The sequence below is a fragment of the Homalodisca vitripennis genome, chromosome 2, assembly GCF_021130785.1.
Source record: "Homalodisca vitripennis isolate AUS2020 chromosome 2, UT_GWSS_2.1, whole genome shotgun sequence".
NCBI lineage: Eukaryota > Metazoa > Arthropoda > Insecta > Hemiptera > Cicadellidae > Homalodisca > Homalodisca vitripennis.
In genome coordinates, this window is record NC_060208.1 from 52,539,503 (window position 1) to 52,562,921 (window position 23,419).

The following is a 23,419-nucleotide window of genomic DNA, read 5'->3' on the forward strand; positions in this document are numbered from 1 at the left end:
AGACGATGATGTGATTCTGAAGACTGCAACTGGAAATGTTATGCCTGTTGATGGAAAAATAACAATTACAGATTTTTTTATTAGAGTTCCAATGATTGATTATAAAATCACGAAGTAAAATAAGGTTGATTGATGAAATTACAAAAAGTCAAAAACATTATGTTTAATTTTCTAGATTGGCAGTGTATTGAACAAAAAGGTATTTCCGGAACAACTTATTCGTTCGATATTACAAATTATTTATAGAAATATCTTCAATCCACAAGTTCGTTATTATAGGTTTTTCAAACAGATAGACAGAATAATCAAGAAAGAAATCCTTCAAAGTTTGATAGTTTGGATGTAAAAAATATCAGAGTAAAATTGAACGGTTCTTATTATCCAGATGAATTACAAAATTTAAACATTTCCGGAGGTCTTTTCAGAATCATGTATCAGATGTATCAAGATTTTAAGAAAGTTTACTGTAATAATAAGGAAATGTATTACAATCCTAAAGAATTTTTAGCGAATAGACCTATTTATGTCATTGATACAACAAAGAGTTTGACAAATATTTCTGGTTCAAAGAACGATATAATTATCAATATGGATTTTCAAAAAGCTGTTACAAACGCGATTTGTTATGTTGTTGTTGTCTCTGAGAAATTTTTAGCCTATGATGTGATTAAGAACGATATTAGAGGAATTCAGTAAAAATCACGTTATTTTTCACTATTATTCATCGGATAATTTTAAAACTTTACAGAATTGTTAAAAGACATTGATATAAGTATTCATTTTTAATTTCAAAAGGAATATCTTAAAAAATGGGGATGATATTAACAAAAACTATTCCAAGGTCATCTTAAGGGTTGGACCGGAAGTTATGATTTTAAAAAAAATACTTTAATATTTACTGATCCTATTATACAAATTTCAGCAAAAAAGCTCCAATAGTTCTCGAGATATAAGAGTTTTAAGATAAGGGATGATTGGGGTTAGTTTTGAAAATTTTGTTATTTTCATGAAATTTTAAGTTGAACTCGCTTGTTTTTGAAGTTTCAGATTTTTCTGATAATTTTTTTTTTATTTTTTTATGAATATTAAGAAATAGGGGATGATTTCACCCTTATGGATAAGTTAAGTCGAAAGAGTTAAGTATTTACTATATGTGTACCAAATTTCATTAAAATCGGTTGAGTGGTTTTTGAAATATAAAATTATTAATAAAACTTGTAAACTAGCAATCCTAATTGTAAAAGTGAGAACAACTTATATAGCAGAGATATAGCTTATATCTTTCGAGACTCTCCGTAGCTCAGTTGGTAAGACGCTTGCCTTCAAAGCCTGAGGTTCTGGGTTCAAATCCAGAGCTTCAGGCGCGCTTTTTATTGAGGAAGACATGGTTTGTCGTTCAGTGGTTGGGGACAAGTCTTTACACGAGTGGCCATAGTGTAATGACTATAGAACAAGCCGAGTAATGACAACTGTGGTTGGCGCGCCAATTTGCTTCCTCACCTTTCCACTTCATTCCTTAATTCCTTCTCTTCCTTAATTCGTACATTCCTTCTCTTCCTTAATTCGTTCATTACATTCATCATTCACATCATTCATTAATACAACATTACACTTACAAAACACCGACACAAATTCCCTAATTGTATCTCTCCATCAACTTCTACACAGTAGTTACCAAAGAAAAATGAGACTTGGGAACAAAAAAAATTCCAGAGTCTAAGACCCGAATTACAGCTCCTAGCCATTAACTTGGGTTGGACAGTAGCAGTGCAGGGCCAAGTCTCTAAACAATAGACACCGTAGAAGTTGAATGTGATGTGATTCCCATAGCGCAAACACGCACACTAACAACACTACACCAAAGACACAATCATTCATTTTGTCTTTTACAATAATTGATGATGTTCATATTATTCTCTTTCATTCCTTCTAAAACTTCAAAAAATATACTCTTTCGCTGATGAAAAATCTCGATTTCTTCCGGAATAATCTTTGTATCATAGACAAAATATCCTAAATAGTTGGAATAATAAAATAAAATCATTTCTTTTTTATCTCGGTAGTTGAAATATAAACATAAACATTTGCGTTGAAAAATTTATATCTCGGCAGGACTTAGTTCCATAATCTCCATTTATAAAAAAATCTTTTTGTTTAAATGGAAAGAGTATAATGCCAACTGTTACAAGTGTTCTAATAGAGGAGAAATTATCGATAAAAGATATTTAGTTTGTAGAGGTTGTAATTTAATTTTGTTAGAAAGACCTAAACCTAAGAAATTTCGAAATAAATTAACACATTTGAATAACCTGCTTACAAAATTGCAATATGGAGACAAGAAGCAAACAAAATTTTGTTACAGAATTTAGAAAACAGAATAAAAATTTTTACTTATCTCTTGGAACCATTGACAAAATATTTTTCCTTTTCAAAGAATACATTAGGTTTGTAGGTATCGATACACACGTTTATTATGAAAAGATATTACCTGTTATTTTTTTCATTATCTGGATGTTGAATTTGTTTATGATTTTGAACCAGAAATCCTCGATGATTTTATAGTACATTTGGAGAAATTAAACAAAGAACCTCTTGAAAAGAATGCGGTTTTTTACTCACATTCTCCCCGACTTCTCGAGTGAAGGTTAGCGAATTTCATTTTTTCCGTCTTTAAATTTTTTTTTTTATTTAAATGGAGTTCTTGAAAGAGTTAAATGATATTGGAGAATGTAAGTTTAAAGAGTATAAGAAGTTAAATGAATTGGAAGAAAGGAAGAAACATAGAATCTTGAATTTGGGAGAAAATGAAAGATAAATTCGGGTTTACAATAATTGCCGAGTTGGAAGATTGTAAAGTACACTTGCCGAACAGATTTTTGACTGTTTTGGATGAGAAAAAGATTAAAGAATTAAACAAAAATGAAAAATTACACTTGATTATTACTGGAAAGAAGACTATAAAAGATAAAGAAATTATAACAATTAACTTTGTAGAATAAAGTCTTAACTCTAAAACTTGCAGTCCCTCCCCACGTCATAGTACTGTTTTGATAACCATAGTTGGTGTCTTTCTTCATAGGAATCACATGGAATATTATCTACAGTAATACCTTTTGTTTCACACAAAATGTGGCTATATTCTATAAGAAAAATTCTATAATGCTCTTTTAATGAATTGGTGTTGATAAAATCTTGATACTCACAAAAATTCCTAAGAAATTCATCAATTAAGTCTTGATTATCTTGAAAAGGACGTATAATATGGGAAAAATGTCATAATGTCATAAAAAAACGATGAAAACTCTCTGTTTGTTTATTTTTTACTTTCTTTTCAATATCTTTCGTTAATTATATTAAATATGTAATCCCTTACTTTTTTAGTTTTTTGCCGATAGTAAAACACTCCATTAGACGTTTTTTCTGCAAAAGACTCTACAAGTTCTTTTAATTCTGTTTCATTTAAAGACGGTATCAAACTGTTGTTGAGAATAAACCGGCAATTCACTGAATTCATCTTTGTTGCACTGTTTTAATGCTAGAAATTGTAGAGACTTTGGTGAGTTTCATGTTGTTTGGTGACTATTTAGTAGAAAAGTTTTTTATTAAAGTATGTTTTTAGTAAAAATGTTTTAAATTGATTAAATTTTATTAAGATTTCGAAGATTTTTCCTTTATTCGTAGCAGATTTGACAACATTTTACAAAGCACAGCTTAAGAAAGTAGAAGCAAACAGCTTTAGATTTGGTTAATTTTTTCATTCCACAGAGTAGATAGTAATGTACCGATCCTGGATCGCTTTTGGAGACGAAACGACTGTAGATTCGGTTAATTTTTCATTGAGATTTGCTGTGTTATTTCTCAGCTTCCTTTATGGTACATTGAACAGTATTTTACATTGCTTTTCGGTCGGCTCCGAAAGTGCGCCAGGAACCCCATATTACTATCTACTCTTTTATTATATAGCACGAAACTATTAACATCCAAAACAGATTCATTCTCTCTATTATTGAATACTCATTTAATATTGTTATTTTAGCAAACTATGCATTAGCTGCCCTTTGGCAGACAGAATAAAAACTTTAATAGGCTTCACTGACGCTCAGCCAAATCCCATGGATTTACATACATCATAATCGAACACATATCTGTTTGTGTAAAAATGAAGTTTTATGAAAATTTTTAACCCTGCAGATGAAATCTCTTTCGATATAGGCTACCTTGACGATAATGAGGTTACGTGTGTTTCTATTTCATATATTAAATATCACATGATTATACTCAATTTCTTTACTAATTGGTTTATTCTAACATTATATTGTTGTAATTATGGTTAACCAAAAGACCAATGTCAGTTTTTTTCGTTTATGCTCACCCAAATTCTATAGAGTGACTTAGTTCATCATAAAACTCGGTGTCGTCTAACTATAAATAAAGCTTCATAAAAAATGTTAAGTCCGTGGGTCAATTTATTGTAGAGTACTTGCAGAAAGACAAACAGAAGTTACATATTTGCCAGACCTTGGCCAAAGCTCAGCCAATTAAAAAGTAGTGAAGTTCATCTTGATATGCTATAAAGTCTTACTCATGTAAAGAAAATTAAACAAGGGTTAAATTATGTACAATACTTTTTTAATGTAAATATGGAATATTTTATGTACACAATAAATTTAATTTATCTTAATCGACTTATAAACATTACGCATTGTGTCTCCTATTCTGTTTAACCTTATTTAAAGTATTTTGTTAAAGGTTTACCAAAATTATTTCTAGAATTAGTCAGACACTGTTAAATGCTTAAAAGCAACAGGCATTGTTATTATTTATTTTTTGTTTATTCATGTATTGACATCGTCATATCAATGAAATTTACTTCCTAAATATTCCTTCTAATAACACAATACTAACGTATGTTTATTTCCATTCATACAGTCATTTCTTCATTTAACATTCAGCAGAAACCAGGTATAACTCAAGCTTAGCCTTTACTCTACGACCTGTACGTGCCTGGCCTTGCATGAGGTCCTAAATCATCATCCTCGCATCTTGCTATGCATTTATTACAATACTATATCCTCAGAGTTAAAGTCTTGCCAGATGGAATTTTGATTTTTGTAAGTATTTTATAACAACCCTGGGTCCTAAAAGAAGGCTACTTGGTACATACGATGCTCTCTACTCATCCTATAATTGTTATACCACACTAAAGGTTAATTTGAATATATTCAGTTAGCTCCACTAGCCAGATATTTCCGTGTCCATTCTTTACCATTTCATTAGTAACAAAGATTTGACTTATGATTGGTACTAAAAGTAAATAAAAACATTTTTACGTTAATTTTAGGTCATCCCTCGGTTTTTGTTTCTTCTTTCAGGCCTAAGTTTTTTTAACTATGGGTTAATATTTTTCAGTTGAAGAGGGAATTTCTAAGAGTATGCACCTTTGCACGTTTATTAACAATACTATCAATAAATTTATAATAAAGTTCTTTATTTACTAAACTTTTTTGCAAGTATTTTGAACACTGATTTTAAATTAAATACATTTTTCTTTGTTCTCATTCCTGCTGTCTTCAAGTTCTTATCCAAATTGTAGTAATTTACACTTTTGAATATTTAGAAATATATCTTCAAAATTCTCTTCTCCTATTATGATGATTACAGTATAATATTAAATGTTGGGTAAAAATTAAGGGAAATATAATACTGAGGTCTGAAACGATGTAATTGATCACCAAAATGTAGAATGGGAAATACATTGATAAAATATATTATAATAAATTAAAGTTCATCAAATTAGGTTATAACACTGGTATATAATTCTAACTGTGTAAACAATAACTAAATTTCAATAAAATTTTTGCAGTTACAGTTTTGCCATATATAATATGTTTAAAAAACTTGATTTTATTGATAAATGTCAAAAGATATCATTTGTTGTAATAAAATAGTGTTAATATTGTTAAGTCATCAATGGTATCCTTGCTATTCTATTCTAGTAGATAAAAATACTACAGCAAGTGTGTAAAAAATACAAATTTAAATTTATGTTATTATACGGAAATCAGGAGAAAAGTAGTGTTAGCGTTTTTGTCTGTAGTTATGGTGTGTGTAAACTATGTATAATACTAATATCTAATATTAATAATAATCTTTGACAATTCTCCTTACCATATAGTGTCCATAATGTCTTCAGCTTTTTGTATCACGTAGTCGTAAACATTTTCAATCACAAGTAACATAAAAATATTAGAAAACAACTAAAGACACTTGTAGTTCAGGTACAATTATTTCTAAAGTTAATACGATACAATTTCCAGTGTGTTGCACATATTAAACACTTAATTCCGCGCAATACTGTAATAGTAAAAAGCGTGGCAGGGTACTTGGGTGTTATATGCGGCAGGTTGCAGAACCGATATACCAACCACTGCGGTACCACTAACGGGGATTAAGAGCTTGCATTATTAAACTGCCCTGGCTTCGATTCCTTTCCTTTGAATGCATTTCTACTTTACTTCCGTTCCGACCTCTTTCACCAGTCACCATAGATTTCTACTCCGTAAATAGCTCGTCTCCCATGTCAGAACGGCAGACTTTATAACAGCGAATCCTCAACAATATATAGTAACAAGCATTTGTCTTAAATTGTGTTAGAACATGGATCAGGAAAATATGTTTAATCTAAAGTAACTTATTCTTTACCTACACAAGAGCACTTTTTCAATCTGGAGACAATTGCAAAATGTCATATGTCTCTATGAAATCGTATAATATATTAATGATACAATATTTAAATATCCATTCCTGCTTTTCTTGGTAGAGCCTTAACCCCTAGATAATTGGAAATATTTATGGTGTTTATTTTAATCTTACGAAGAATAATATACGATGCAAACCATTCCTAAACCTCATTTTTTAAATACATCCCCCAAAACTTTTTGTCGATTCTCGGATTCAGCAAGGCTACCAGTTTAACTAGAATATTTTAGAAAGCATATTTTCTTCACCTTTAAAGGAATAAAATGCAAAAATTAATCACAAAACACGTTTCAATCAAAATGAAAAAAATGTTTTTGTTTCCCGTAAACTGATTGATATCCCTTACACTGTGCAGGCTCCAACTATAGAACAGTAGTAAGCGGACAGTTGAGATTCCCGTGTCAGAATGAGAAATCGCCTTGTCAACATCATTACTTAACAATCCATCTCTGACAGCCTGCAGAACCCTTGTCAACAAATCACTGCTCTAAAGCAGGTCACCTGTCAGACTCTGCAATACTGCTGCATTATTCTTATATTACTGTTTCTCTTATTCTCGTCATGAAATAAATTGTTTCAAGAATGTTAAGTGAAGTTCAAAATGTTAACGTTCTGTTGTTTATAAATATCTGCACATCATCTTTTTGAGTTTTGAATAAAACATATCTCTCATAATGCTTTTTTTAATAATATAAATACTATTTTGAATCAACTGAGTCGTCCCAAAAAAACCACCCCGTATAATAGGTGTATAACATCCATGTGTAGTTGGCTAATGCTGCTACAATTTTAATGTCAAAACAAGCCGAACATAGCTTCCTAGCCATAAAATAAATAATTGCCGTTTGCAAAAAATACCACTTAAATTTACTTTATATTCATGGACCATTTAAACACGTTTTAAATAAATTTTATATAAAATCAATGGATGTATTACTATATTATAATCAGCGAGATACAATTCACAGGGATAATCTTTGTTAATTATGCTAATTGAAATAATAATTAATTTTAAATGGTTAAATTCCTTGCCCGATTGCGTTTATTCTATACTGTCTATCCAAAATCACTTTACTGTTAATTTATAGCTTTACAGAAGAAGCACTTGTTATGCACTCAACGTGCACTGTAACAATCAACTTCTTTAACTATTTTATTACGTTATGTTTCTTTATACATGAGTTTTGTACAATATGACAAATTTCTATCTATACACAAACTGTAATGCTTTCGCACAGATATAGTTTATTAATTGTACCTTGGTTTTTTAATTGGCTGAGAGTAGGCGAAGCCATCATTCGGGGGATTGACAAATTTTCAGGTCTGTCTGTCTGTTTGTGTGTCAATATATCTGTCAGTTTGTCCACACAATGAAACATCGAGTATATATAGGCAACATCGAGGTGGATGTGACTCTTTGGATATTCCTGAGAGTTAGTGAAAGTCTTTACTAGTCTTATTTGTAGCCTTGATGGCCACGAGAAAATCGAAGAATACATTAATTTTTAAATCAACTAAGTACAACAATATGATACTTTAACATATGACATAGACATGTAGTAAAACATGACTTGAAATTCAGCAAGCGAATTCAGAGATAATTATTTTAATTCTCCTAAGACTCAGATCTTACACCAGCACCGTGAAATTTAGGTTGTACTGACAACAAACACCAAGATACTATTCTATTGAACTAATAAAAGTGGTTTAACTTTCGAATTCTGTGGAAATGTGCCATAGTATATTGCCTTTGACTAAACGACATGGCTATTCCTGTGATCCCACAAACTTGAAATTTGGATAAGACAGGCCTTGAGCTTGGCTTACTTCATTTTAAAAGTTCGAAATGACTTCTTTCAAGGAATTCTAATGATTTTAGATGACCAACTTATGAATAATATTCATGATTCAGTGATATTCAGTATTGCATTCATAATTTTTAATTTTGTAACAAAATTCTAAAAATGAACAAAATTGTATTTTACTGAATTATAAAGAAAGTTAATACTTAAACAATGTTTAAAGAGGTTTAAACTTACAATACTTATAAGATAGGTTTAATCCTGGTGCTCTTGAATATTCTGGAGGGAATTGATAAAATAAATATATGAACTTAAAAACGTGACTATTCACGTTTTTCTCTATAGTTTAGTTTTTCCCTATTTTTCTATAGAAATCACACTTCATTATGTTAGCTTTTGCAATGGGATTATTGGCCATTTTATAATATGATATAGAAAATTATATAATGTAATCTCTTAACGTTAAGTGCCTGATATTTTTACGGTTAAGTTACGTCCCTAGCATACTGGATTCGGCGAGTGTTTAGAGTGGAGCGGCGGCCGGCCACTACTGCCTTGGCGTGTTGACAGTCTGGTTCACATGCGGTCAACAGCAAGTCAACAGCCTAAGCCGTCGTATTTGTTGGTAAACGTTTCATCGCTGATATTACCGGCGGATCGTTGGTAGATAACCCATGAATAAACGTAACTTCATCCACCACGTTAGGGATCACTCTTTATAGGGAATAGAGCAAGGTAAGAAACCCGTTTGTTAGTGGGACCAGTCAAAAACTGGCAAATCGCTCAGTCAACGACGAACTTTTCCAGATGTCTCTCCGCAAACTGTCACAGCCCAATCGGCTCGCTACAGTGAGGGTGGGGTTCATTTTTAACACTCAGTGATTCCATAATTTATGGAAACAGTAGCGATTTAAAAAAACTGTGAATAACACTATATATCAGTAGTACTAGATTTGTCACAGCAACAAAAATATTCAAATGTTTAAGGCTGTAAGCAACACACGAAGTAGGCAGGGATATCCCCTACTTTATCTCTAGTTGATGACATTATCCTTTGCAAATTCCAAAACCAGTTCAGCAAACAATGTTTTGGCAGAAAGCTGCAGTACGCGCTGTGTAAGACTCAGAGTCCTTTACTAATATATGCCGGGCAGTGCTGACTCCAAGGGTGCGATGATAGAGTGGATTAAGGGCACCAGCGTTTATCACCCACGCTCCACTCGTCCGCACACACCCAACATTTTACCTTGATCACTCCTTTTCTTTTTTTAGGTACTTTTCCTTGCACAATTTGGTTAATCCTATACATTTTTTCTTAACAGGTTTAATACCAGTGTGGTTTGAATAAGAACTCAAAAAACGAATAAGTTATATAAACGAACAAACCTTCAAAAATATTGTCATTTTCAAGTAAATTTCTAAATAAACATATGGAATTTTGAAACTAACCATAATTGACAAAATGTAAAAAAAAACGATAAAGTGTTAATTAAAACCAGAGGATTTAAATTTATCGTATGTTTCACAAATCTATTTTTATCGTAGGAAACATTCATCTGTGCGCTCTTAGCATTTAACATATGTTATACGTATAATGCGTGAAATTTAGACGTAATCACTAAATTCGTTTTTTTTAAACGAGTGGGATAAAAATTAAAGAGAAATAAACTTAAATAATTAAAGTTTTGATTGCTACTTTTCGGCGCATACGATTTACATATAAATAATGGTACACAATTGTTATTTGGAGCAAAGAGTGATTAATAATTGTATTTTTATAATAATTAAATAATTGTCATAAAATATTGTAGAGAAATTAAATTGTACTTTTTGGTCTTCAAATTTATTTAGTATTTTTTTAATAGAAAACGTGTTTAACCTCTTAACTTATTTATTAATTTTATCGATGGTAAAACTACTAGTAAAAAGTAAAATGTTCCTTGACTAATGCAATTTGTGGAAGTTTTAATTTGACCTACAAAGTCAAACACAAAACACACATAAACATCAAACACAACATACATGGCACATCAAACACATGGCAAACATTTTTTAGAGCATGCAAAATTATTATACAGAATTAAATAACCATCCAGGAACGGTTTTGTACATTTTTAACGGTACTATATGTAAAAACTCATGGCATTAATATCAAATAATTGCATTTTATCCCATCAGTTTGTTTCTTTGGTTCTTTAGGGCCGCATCTCTGGAGGAACTGAAATGTGAAGTTATAGACTCTTTAGTTTGGAATAGTAAAAATCCTTTAAATAGCCGCCATTTTGGTATGGTTTGTCCGGTTTCTATTAATTTTTTCTCAGCATGAACATCAAAATTATGTTATTATTAAGTAGGAAGTACAGCTGAATTTAGGTATTTTCACACACACACACACACACACACACGCACACACACAACACACACACACACACACACACACACACACACACACACACACAGGGGATTAGTACCGCCCGCATACTCACCCTGGTAGTCATTAAGTGCAATTTCTCAATCAAACCCAGATTTTTAATTTTGTCCTTAATTCATTAATATATATTTAGACCGTAAACATAAAAATAATTAAAACGTATATACACTGAAATTGTCATAGAGTTTTCATTAGTACTCCCTAGTTGTTAATAGTATGTATGCAACGTGATTTATGCTTTCTTCGAAGATTTTCTAACAGCACGTCGGAGGCTTAATCGCACGAGAAAGGTGAAATGTATTGACTTTAGATTTTGTAATAATTTATATAATTGTTTAATTATTTAAATTTATTTATATTCCAGTTTCGATGTTAAATTTATATGTCACTGATCATCTAAAAAAAATATTTTAATTGATCGTCCGTAAAGAGCAAAGAAATTTAAATTCATCATATTTTTTCGCACTTTTTTATACTCTAAACGTATTTCACTTATATACTAATTAAACTCCTACCAAATAAAAGGCTTTTGAGAGGTATCATGTCTTATCAAAGGGTTAAACAAAAATGTTTCTTTACATAAATTGAAGAATATATATGCCTCTAATTTTGGTAAATTTTAATAAGCCTACTACAACATTAGTGTGGCTGACGCTGTTGATATAACACAAATATCATGAGCATTGTTGGGGGGGGGGGGAACACACACTCGAAGCTCTTAGTCAATAGTTCAACATTCACGGTCCTCATCATGGTGGTTTATATGGCGAATTTTTTCTCACTCATATTGCTTAATAATGTACTCTGCGTAAGACATCATACACATTTAAACTCTAAATATTGGTTTCCTTATATAAATGTTACTTAGGCGTGTTGCTTAGTTAAAAAACATTAACATAATTACTAGGGATCTCACACACAAATTAAATTTTAATAACAATTTTTTCTAAAAGTTGTATTAAAATGAATTAATCAGTATTTTTGTAAGCTCTGAACAATTTTTGAACAAATTCTAATCCAATAAAATGGTTTTATTTTAGTTCTTGCTTTTTATTTTAATTAAAATTTGTGCATTGTAAAGAAAAAAATAATTTCGATAATAGGAATATATAATTTTAGCGATCACGTGATATTAATCAAGAAACAGTCCAAAACTGTATTCAATAAATTATTATTTAATTATTATTATTTACAACAAAACGAGTTTATGAGTTATCTGACGACTGTTTTATTTAACAAAAGGTTTATTTTGCATCAAACAGCAATCAGTTATAGATGCTCAGTAACTGAGCTGTTTGTTTAGAATTCGAAATAATAGCCAGATTACGACGCGACGGTAGAATACTCTCATCTCAGGGCCAGTTCTCAAACAATTAATCCGCTATTCCCCATAGCTTCAGTAATACCTTCCTTGCCCTTTGTCCGATGGCTCAGTGCCGGATCAAAGACCGATCTCACACTGCCCTGCATTATTCAACGTTTCTAACTGTCGATAGAGCGGATATATATTCTGCTCCGTTCACATCCGTCTTTGTTCTGAGAGCTATAGGAAAATTTAAACATCCATCTTCGTGTTTTAAATGTACAAACCGGTTGTTTAGCTCTTACATCAATCATAATATAATGATTATTTCTGGTGATCAAAACATGAAATGAAATGAAAAATGACTTTATTTACAGAGGCGAAGTTAGGACTTAAAAGTCCTCTCTACCACTTAACCTCCTTAAACATTTCAGATTAATTCACAACATTAACTAATATTTCATACTTTATATTGACTTTAATAATAATCGGCATTCAAATTAAATTTGTTGGATAAATAATTTTAAGAACAGTTCTGCAGCGCTCATCCTTCCAGTAATACGCTTCGCGAAATAAAGCAATCTAACGACTGGCACGTTTTTTTCTGAATATGTGTGATTAGTACTTCTAATTTGAACGAATTATATTTCCGGCGCCATATTTAGGTGTACCTTGCCATGATAAAAAATTATACACACACCTACAAGTATTTCAAAATCTGTAGATTTTATTAGTCGTTAAATGAAAAAATTATTAAAATTACAAATATTTAGTATTTCCAACTTAATGCTTAAAGCACCATCCACAAAAAAAGCAATAAAGACAAGAATTAGAAAGGTATTTTTCAATAATTTATATATTTTTGCCTGCCTCTTCTTTCATTATTCCTCTTTTTCTTTTTCCTTTTATCTCGCCATTCCTTCCTTTAGATTTCCAAGTGCACTCATGACTTTCCAATTAGGAGTCTGTATTTCAAAGGAAAAATACATTCTTTTTGAGTGTTGAAATGTTTTATTGAACGATGATAGAATGGCTGGCTTTTAATTGAGTAATCTTCTGGATCATTACGTAATCTATTAGGGAAACAATTAAAAATTGTATCAACAGGTTTTAGCTTCATATTAAGTCAAGAAATTATTTTTTTTTAACGATCAATATGACAACATATTTTCATTTGTGTAAGTATTTTATAAGAGTCACTATTCAATTCAGTTTGCCGTATTTGTTATTGCAATTATTTTTCATAATAGCATTTCAGACATTTACAATCGTTACAGGCCAAAATGTATGATACCATATACAATATGTTTTTGGTATACATTATGTAACATACTGTATACACTTTGTAACATATAACGACGTCAGATGTTTGAACTGTAAACAAAGAATTTATTTTTCATAGTTCGTCAGCATAGTCACCATGAATATTTTAATGTCTTACGTTGACTGGAAACATGTTCGGGTACAGAATCAGGACATCGTTATATAAAGGGAATTCATTTGGTCAGGAAGGCTTTCTAACAGTATTAATTTAAAGAAAAGGGTATATTTATAAATTTTTATGTGGTGGGTAAAGTTTTATTTACATTGAGCGTCTAATTCTGCTCTAGATGCGTCTAATACAATTTGTCATAAGATCAATCTAATAGCAAATTATATTAGATAAATATCCGATCAATCATCTTCAATCTCTTAAATATCTGCGTACTCTGAATGGTTCCATTGTTTCATACTGACATAATTGTCTCCCATTATACGAAATCGCATTCATTATAAGTGATCCCCAGCTGCTCTGAATCTAATATACCATTAGCTTGTCTCTTATTCATTAGGTGATGGTGCATGAACTGGGGTCCCTTACCATTTAGTTCTCAATAAATAAACCGATCCAATGTATTGTCGAAATTAACGCACAGCTATACCACAGACGGACATACATTCGAGAAGATTACCCTTTGACCTTTTGGTCAGAGAATAAAAATGTTCATCCTTGGGAAAAGAAAAATCTATATACCAAATGGCAAGTCTCTTGGAGCTTACTACCAAAGGTTGCCGTCGGACCAACAGTGCACTTTATATTCTTATGGATCTGAATAAGGATTGCATATACTGTTTTAGGTGGCTGGCTCTACATTGTCAGTTAATGTCCAGGATTAGGGTGTTGGTAAACTGATTTACATCATCATCCATATGTAATGTAATGTCTTTTCACCATGTATATCGAATTAACCTGGAATCTGAACAACTCAACTAAAATTTTCTTCATAGCTTGAGTCTCAAATATGAGATCAATTGATCCACCCAACTATACCTGATAAAGATGTTAAAGTGAGTTATGAAAAGTTATTATAAATTCACTTATTTTTATCTTTTGTTTTTCATTTATGGTAATGGCAATAATATAATAATCTAATTTCAAACAAACACGCGTCATTAATTGTATTGTACCTGTAGATAACAACACTTGACAGTTGTTTCATTTGTTCCAGATGTTCGATGATTTCATCTTCGCTTTCTTTGCGCTGGAGATGTCAGTAAAGATGATTGCTATGGGAGTCTACGGTAAGGGGACCTATCTGGCAGACTCCTGGAATCGCCTGGACTTCTTCATTGTGCTTGCTGGGTAAGGAGGCCTTACATTTAGACTACATCTAAATTAATTTTTGTACAATAACCGTGTTTTCAAACGTACAGTGTACTGAGTTCATTTTTGTGAAGATCATAAATACCGTTTAAGTCATGCTAGTCAAGAAAGAGTTTAATTGTATCGTGCTTGCCAAAAACAAACTTATTGTCTCTATTGATGAGCATTGTCTCAGCTTCATCACATTTTCGTTTACCAGAAGCCTATAGTTTATCATTCATTCAGGATAGTTTCTCATCTTAATTATGGATGACTTTGGATATGCATAACTTATCGTGCTTGTTGGATATGGGTTTTTTTCAATCTTACTTGTAAGGTATGAAAGATATAGTTACATTGTGCTTATCGGGTAGGAGTCATGATGCTTTCATATTTAGTGCTTTTCGGACATTAAAGCTCTATAGCCATTGTCTTGTTGGATAGGAGCTTATGACTTTACTTTATTAAGTCATAAGTTTTGAGGAGAATTAGATACGTAATGTTTGACAAGTGTTTGTAACTAACCCATGGATATCTAGAGAAATACTTATAAAAATACTTATTATACTTATTAAAATAAGACTATAATGCTTTATGGTGAAACCTTGCTAATAGGATAAAGTTGCAAACATATGTTTAGTCGTTAATCTTCTATGTAACATTATGATAATTCCTATTTGTATTTCAGTATGAATAATGTTTATTAAAGATCTATTCAATTTTAAGCTTTATAACTCTCTCCTTATTTCAGGACTCACACCACAACTTTAGATCGACAAAAACCACATGTTGCATGGTTGCCCGATTGTTTACATGTTAAGAGAAGGTTAGGTCTATTGTTGCGGTCCATTGTCACCACACTGGTCTCTATTGTTCCCACGACCATGATAGCTCAGCTTGAACCACCCCAAATTATCCCTTCATTGTTTGATCGTTACTCCCATTACCTCTATTGTTGCCAGTGATAACATTTATATTGGGTTATTGGCAAGGCATATCAAAATGAACTCTGTGTATCTTATTGTACTTTCTATTTCACCTTGATTTTTGTCCACTGGTCTTGGATACGTAGAATGGTTACGCTAAGATGAAACAAATCAAATGCTAGGAAATACTCTACAAAACAGAAACTTTATATAAACACCGCTTGGTTTGTTTCCAAAACCATTTAAACTGTCTTAGAAAAGTTTAAAGTCATTCCTTTAGATAAGCAATGAATCTTTTAGTGGACAAAATTTAAGTCACTGTAATACCCACAAACATTTTTGAATTTGTACCACTTTCCGAAATATTGCATAGCAGTTGGTATTAAACTGAAACCAAAAAGGTTTTTTTTTTCTTAAATTTCTGAATATCTTAATTTCGATTCAATTCAACCTTGGGTCACCTGTAGTAAAAACAAAAGATTTAGTTGCTCTAATACAATCCAAAAGTTTAACAAGAATTCAGGCACACCCTATATATGAGAAAGTTAACACAAATCCAAGAGGTAGGAACCGACAACAGCTGATGTTACAGCTGATGCGGTAATTAACGTCGAACACTGCCAAACCAGAGGATTAGACCTCGAGATTACCAGGATTACAAGTCCAGTACATCGCCATTTCCAGTTGATAAGGAAGATTAGTGTACTGGAGTGAACTATTCCCGTACACACACACACACACACACATATATATATATATATATATATATATATATATATATATATATATATATATATATATATTTATTTATTTATTTATTTATTTGAGTATCCAGACACATTTTAGTAGTTTTTGTAAAATGATTCCACTTAAATCTCAGTAACATTGTGGTTTGTATTTGTTGTTCTCTGCAAACTTCAACACAAATTTTATATACATTATCAGATACTCTATTATATATTTATTTGGTCTTAGTTTTAAATTTGCAATTAAAAAACTATACAATTTGCTTGATCTTACAATCTCTTGATTTATTCTGAACAAATTAAACTAATTTTTCCAAAGTCGCATTTCCTTGTTTTATGAAAACTAACATACACTAATATACATTTTTGCATGGCTAAAGATTAGTTGTAAATTCGGACTGATAAAAAGATTTTATATAGTATAATCTAATGTCAAAACCAGTATATTGGCCAATCAACCGATCCTTTAAAATTAAATTTAATGATCATTTAAAAGTATTGAAGTTATCGACAAATTCAAAATATGCTGACTTTTAAATAATACCGGCGATGTTTATACAAACATCAGTGTTAAAAAACACACATGTCGGAAAAGTCACCTAATGTCATCTTCAAAACATTGTGAATTGTACAAAAGTAGTCAAATTAATCCTGTCGTACTATTATGACACAAATATTTTACAAAAGTTATATTATTTGATAGACTATTATAGTTAATCAAACTTTATAATTAATCAAACCCTAGTACCTGAGGTTGAATTGTCTGATTTTTAAAGGTACGTAGTATGAATAAAAAACAATAAAACTAATAATGTGGTTTAAACTTCTTAATTTTGTTATACATATAATTGTTTTAGTTGTATTATTATATATAAAATTTTTGAAGGCTACACACTACTAATGTTTTATTCCTGTTAGCACCCGGTAAGAAAACATAATAACTTGTGGAATGTTTGCAATTGTTGAGTAAATCGTAGACACACATTTAGTAATAATCAGACATTGAGTATTGAGCAATCCTTTCCTTCAACAGACACTATCATCATTTTTTCCAACATCATAAATTATTGTTAATTACATGAATTTTAAATTTTGTATTGGCCTCTTAAAACCTGGAAAATATACTGCTTTCACAATATAAATAGTCAACTAAAATTCAACATTGCTAAAATGAGTTAGGAGCCATATGTAAAATAACTGTCTTAAGTTAATTAATTCAGCCAATTTTCAAAGGTTTAGTCCAAAGTTCCAAAACTAATCTAATTTTCCTACTTTATTACATACCTTATTATATTAAAAAAGGATCAATCCATCCCCCAAGCATAAATTGATGATGATGATGTTGGGTTTGGGTCCTCGCAAATTACAATCTTGTGAACTATGTTTTGGGGTAAATTGTTTAATAATATTTTATGATAATAGCAGAAAAATATCTGAGCAACAATCCCATCCAATCATTATTTATTTTCAGATATCTGTAATCTTTTTACAAGATATGGATTTACAGTACATTCTGTAAATGTCAGAATTTTTTTATTTCAGTTAGTTAAGATACACAATGTTTATTTTTACGTTCAACAACAGTATAATACGCTTGCATAAAATAATGTTTAAAACAAGTTTAAAATAAGTATAAACTATATATTTTAAATGGGAATCATAATATACACCACTCCACAATATATTTTTTACGTTGGACACTTAAAAGTATAAAATTATAATAATAATATATGGAAATAGTTATTGTTTTCCTAAGCAAACATTTACTCCAGTTGAAAATTCCATTTTGCACGCAGCTTTTAAATATTTTTTTACTCAATACCAGCTGAAATGAGGAATGGAAGTGTCTCCTTTCACAATTTAACCAAGCTTAACATTAAAAAAACTAATTTTAACAACAATTTTTGTTTTGTTATATAGAACGATATAATACTATTTACTTTTACGGTTGTGTCAAAAATACGGGTATCTCGAGTTGTAAAAGTCTAGGTTAAAAGAGCTGATGGAGCTAAATACAATTTATAATCTTGTTCTCGTAAATAAATATATTATTTATTTAAATGTATGGGTATGTATTTTAACTAAAGCACAAAATCCCATAACGTCACAGGAGAGTTTGCCAACTCCTAATTCACAATTTCATGTTGCCGCAAATACATTGTAAGAATGCGAAGTAATTAAGTGATTTGCAGACTAAACCATCTACCTATTTCATTATCGAGTGTGTTTTACAGACAATATCACAATCGAGAGAACAACATAATCAACGATACAACGAGAGCGTAACAATGGCAACAATCAACCGTAACAATGGTCTCTAAATGTGGCCGTCCAGACAACACAACACTCAGCTTTGTAATTGTATATTTTTTCAAACAATAGAACAAGATCTCTATCTTGAATTATGATTTTAATGTGTTAAAATGTTGACTAAAAATTCATTAGAGACATATTACAAATGCCCAATTATATAAAAAAAAACGTCCAAACAGTTGTTTATCTATGCATGCTATTCGTATAGCCAAATTCACCTACTTTTCTGAAGTTTCATAAACAACTCGTTCTGGATAAGCCTAAATATCTATAAAGAGTGTTTGGGAATTTAATTTGAAATACTGCCCAAAATAGACTCGGTGTAGGCAGTCGTCATTGCTTAGTTTTGATGCTTGCAGAAAATGCAATTAAATAATTCAAAGAATATAAACCATAAAAGTAAAGAATATAAAGAAAAAATATGTTGGCTGATTAGTTTATTAAAATACATATCGTCTGGCTACTGGACTGCCAAAGTATATACACTATCTACGACAGGAAAATTAACCTTCCCGACCCAATAGGAAGCAAAGTACATTTCACATGTTCGTCTATGGAGGTTGCGCTATAACTCCTACTTTTTCAGAATAAAAATTCTACTAGTTTGGTGCTTTCCAAAAGTTCAGATTATTTTCGAAATTATTAGATAGATTTCAACTCGCTCCTTAATAGCAGAGCAATCGACATGCTTGTGTGTATTTAATGTGTATCTGACAAACTTTAAATCCAAAACTAAAGATCCGTTATTATTTTAATTAACTATATAATTTATAAATTTATGGAATGCATCTTTATTAGCTAACATGTTGATATAATCATGCTGCAAAACTTTTAAACCTTGGACACTTAAACACGATATTGAAATCTCAAAGTTTGAAATAACTTTTAGTATATCAGTGATATTAAAAATAACCACTTGTTTTCGTTACAAATCCACACATACACGTTAAATTATGTTAGTAAATATGTTCACTTATATTAATTAAATGTTATCGAATCAATCTCAAAACTTTATATGGCATTCTTATAAAACAATTATAAGATATTAGTAAAATTATAGGAACTCACCTTGTTAATAAATGACATTAGACTTAATTAATTATTTGCTCTGCGATGACTAAAAACTGAGATATTACTTTTGGAAGTTTAAAAGCCGCTATTTTGATGTATACAATAATATTTAAAATCTGTTGTGAAAGAGATTGTTTTAATTTATCTATTTGTTCTAACGAAATCGTCATCTTGAAACGTTGTACTTGTATTGGCTAGTAATCTTGTCTAAGCCATGTACAATAACTATCTGCATACCTATTTTGGTTGAAATAAATAATTATGTCTACTAACTTACACACTTACATTGCCACTACGTTGTTTTATACGTCTCAAAAAGTTGTATGGTCACTACTTGAATCCATGGTGTATCAAAATGTACTAATAAGAACTGACTTGTAATAAAAACAAATTATAAACGTTATTGAGGTATTTGAGCAAAAATATATTATAAAATACTAACGAAGATATTTTAGCTTTTGAATAGTAAATTTTCGGATTATGTTGATAACGTGTCCTTTGATCCGTAATTAGCGAAAATCTAAATAGTTTTACGGAAACTTTGTCGCCAGAGTGTTTGAAGTGAGTAGATGTCTATGATATACAGAGTGAGGCAGACCACCCGTACAGTACGTATAGCGGCCAAACCAAACGAGGTAGATTATTCGTAACAACTTAAAACCCCCTTTTCCACCCCAAAGAATTTGGAGAAATTATTTTGAAATCTCTAAAACTTTAAATGTACAAAATGTTTTTTTTTAAACCCTTTCTAATTATGTACAACACAGCCTAGGTTGCTATTTGATTTTTTTTAGATTGGGGCTGTTAAGTATTTCAAAATTCTATGTATTTTTAAAATGTGTAAATTTTGGGGTAGGGTGGCATTTGATGATATTTTTCGATAAGCCGTCGCATCATTAGTTTTGAATAAAAATATCGTCTCTCTACATTTGTGCAGAGATAGTTGCAATAAATTTACCCACAAACCCCTGATTTTTGAACGTTTTGGTGTACCCTGTACATAAGCGGCAAGATAGGTTCAAACTTTTTGCATCAAAATAATCAGTGAAGAAATACCTTTAAAATGAGGTACCGTATAACTCAACATACCATTACATTTGAAAATTTTCCAAAAACCACCCCTACCCCCCAAAACTACCCTTTTGGGGAGTTTTAGAAATTTCAAAATGATTTCTCCAAATTCATTGGGGTGGAAAAGGGGGTTTTAAGTTGTTACGAATAATCTACCTCGTTTGGTTTGGCCGCTATACGTACTGTACGGGTGGTCTGCCTCACCCTGTATACATAGTAGATACAGTTAGCCCAAAGTTGTTATCATGAGGCTTTCATAAATATATTTATAATATATTTTAGACTGGTAAGGAGACAAGTTTGCTCAGTGAGTTCGCTTTCTCCGTAACAACAACTCATGTTACCTAGTCGTCCATTAAGTGGATTGGATTCCAGACATAAAACATCATGGACAGTTTCGGGCAGTACTAATAGTTTGAATTCAATGTAGAAGCGTCGCCAGCATAATTTTATGGACGTTATAGAAATCCGATAGCGTTACGTACTGACTAAGTCATAAGCGAAATTGTATGGATTTCGAAAAAAACAATACACCCTCTTATTATTTAGAACACCTTAAGGTCAAATGTATAGCCCAAGCTAAGTCAACTAATAAATAGGAGACGGTATGAGGAAGTTGTATAGAGACAGTAAAACCTAAAGGGATTTCGCTTCCAAACAGGTAAAAACAAATAACTACTCCCAGAGATTGTTCATACTATAGTATATGAATTTAATTCAACTTTAAAACAATAAATGAATGAAACGATATCCTTCAGATTTTTATGGATGAATCTTTTTAAAATACATCCTGAAAACGAGTTAGTCTACAATATTGTGACTGAAAACTGTTAAAATATTATTTTATTGAAATAAATATAATTTTTAATATAACTATATATTAAAACACTTATGTCACGTTTATGTTAAACAGGAGCAGATAATTTTGACACTTAAGAGATTACCCACTTAAGGGTAAACGCGCACTAGCACGGCCAAGACCAAGACCAAGACCACGACCAAGAACGTGCAGCCAGGACAACCTGAAATGATGTGGAGCAACGCGCACTAGTCAGACCTAGACACGACAAACGCAAGACAGACGCACGACCACAGCTGTACGCTCTGGCCGCACAGACCAAGCGCGAGACCAGCTTGACGTTGCGGCCAGACTTCCATGAGCTGTTATAGAACAACGCGCACTGCCTACGGCCAGTCTGCGACCAGGAATAGTTGAGAGAGGTTGTGTGTGCGATTGAGTTGTTTATGATTTGTGAACAAGTTTAGTAGACAGTATTGTAAAATGGCAACAGAATCAGTGTTTGATACAGGAGGTAGGTAAAGGAAAGGCCTTGTTTGTGGGATTTTTCATCAGATGATTATGCCAATAGAATAATGAAGAAGGAAAAATGGGAAGAAATAACATTGCTATTCGGTGGCGATGTCTGTACAACAGTGTTTTTTTTTTTTTTTTTTTTCTTCTTTTTTTTCTTTTTTTTTACATATTTACGGTACACGTACACGGCCACTGCTATTTCCTCGACATCCATTTTCAGACTGACTGTTTAGTACATTACAAAACTGTCTTGGTCTTGGTCGAGGTTGTGGCCGTGCTGTTCCAGACCAGTACTGGTCTTGGTCTTGGTCGTGGTCTTGGTCTTGGCCGTGCTAGTGCGCGTTTACCCTAATGGCGGAACGAGGTCCAAGGTGGCCGGGGGGGAGGCGGCTTCTACCTACCCCCTGGCCTTTTTAAACCTATCTATTTGGAGTGATCCATTAAACACACATATGCCCTAATTCATCTGTTCCTGAATGTTTTGTCAACTATATACTTTTTATGAGCTCCTCTGAAGCTATTGTGTTACTATAGTTTGGGAATTGAATGAGATGATCCGTGTAAGTAACTGATAATGTAAAGTTAACTCGTCTAGCGAAAATCCGATTATGTAAATGCTAACTGTACAAAAAGTGTTAATTGACATGCTGATTTCGCTACTTTGAGAAATTCAGAGGTTAGTGATAATGGGCGTGTCTTAGTTATGATAATACATTTATAATACATTTTTTCACCATTATTTTGAGATATTGTGTGCAGATCAGACAAAAAATACATTTTATAAAAAATGTTATGCTACTAAACAAAGCATACTGGTGAAACGTTATTACTACTATTATCAACGTTAAAAATTTGTTTTTTGATTCGGCTAATTATAGAACAAATAATGTTGACGTTTTAGTGAAATAACCACACTTGAACATGAATAAAGACGTTGGAATAGTTAAATTACTCTACTTCACCGCACTAAAATAATGTTGAGGTTAAAGTGGTTTATTCCTAGAAAGGAAAAGACGACATCAAGAGCAAACATCGCCTGACACTCTGTTTGCTCTCAGA

At 31.5% G+C, this 23,419-nt stretch overlaps 1 protein-coding gene across 1 annotated transcript in view; it reads left to right on the top strand.

The window, feature by feature from the left end:
- The window catches only part of LOC124355624 (voltage-dependent T-type calcium channel subunit alpha-1H-like), a 296,916-nt gene that overhangs the window by 71,389 nt on the left and 202,108 nt on the right, over positions 1-23,419 (top strand). The window contains 1 exon segment of the mRNA XM_046806786.1: positions 14,785-14,918. Coding sequence (XP_046662742.1) covers positions 14,785-14,918 — 134 coding nt within the window.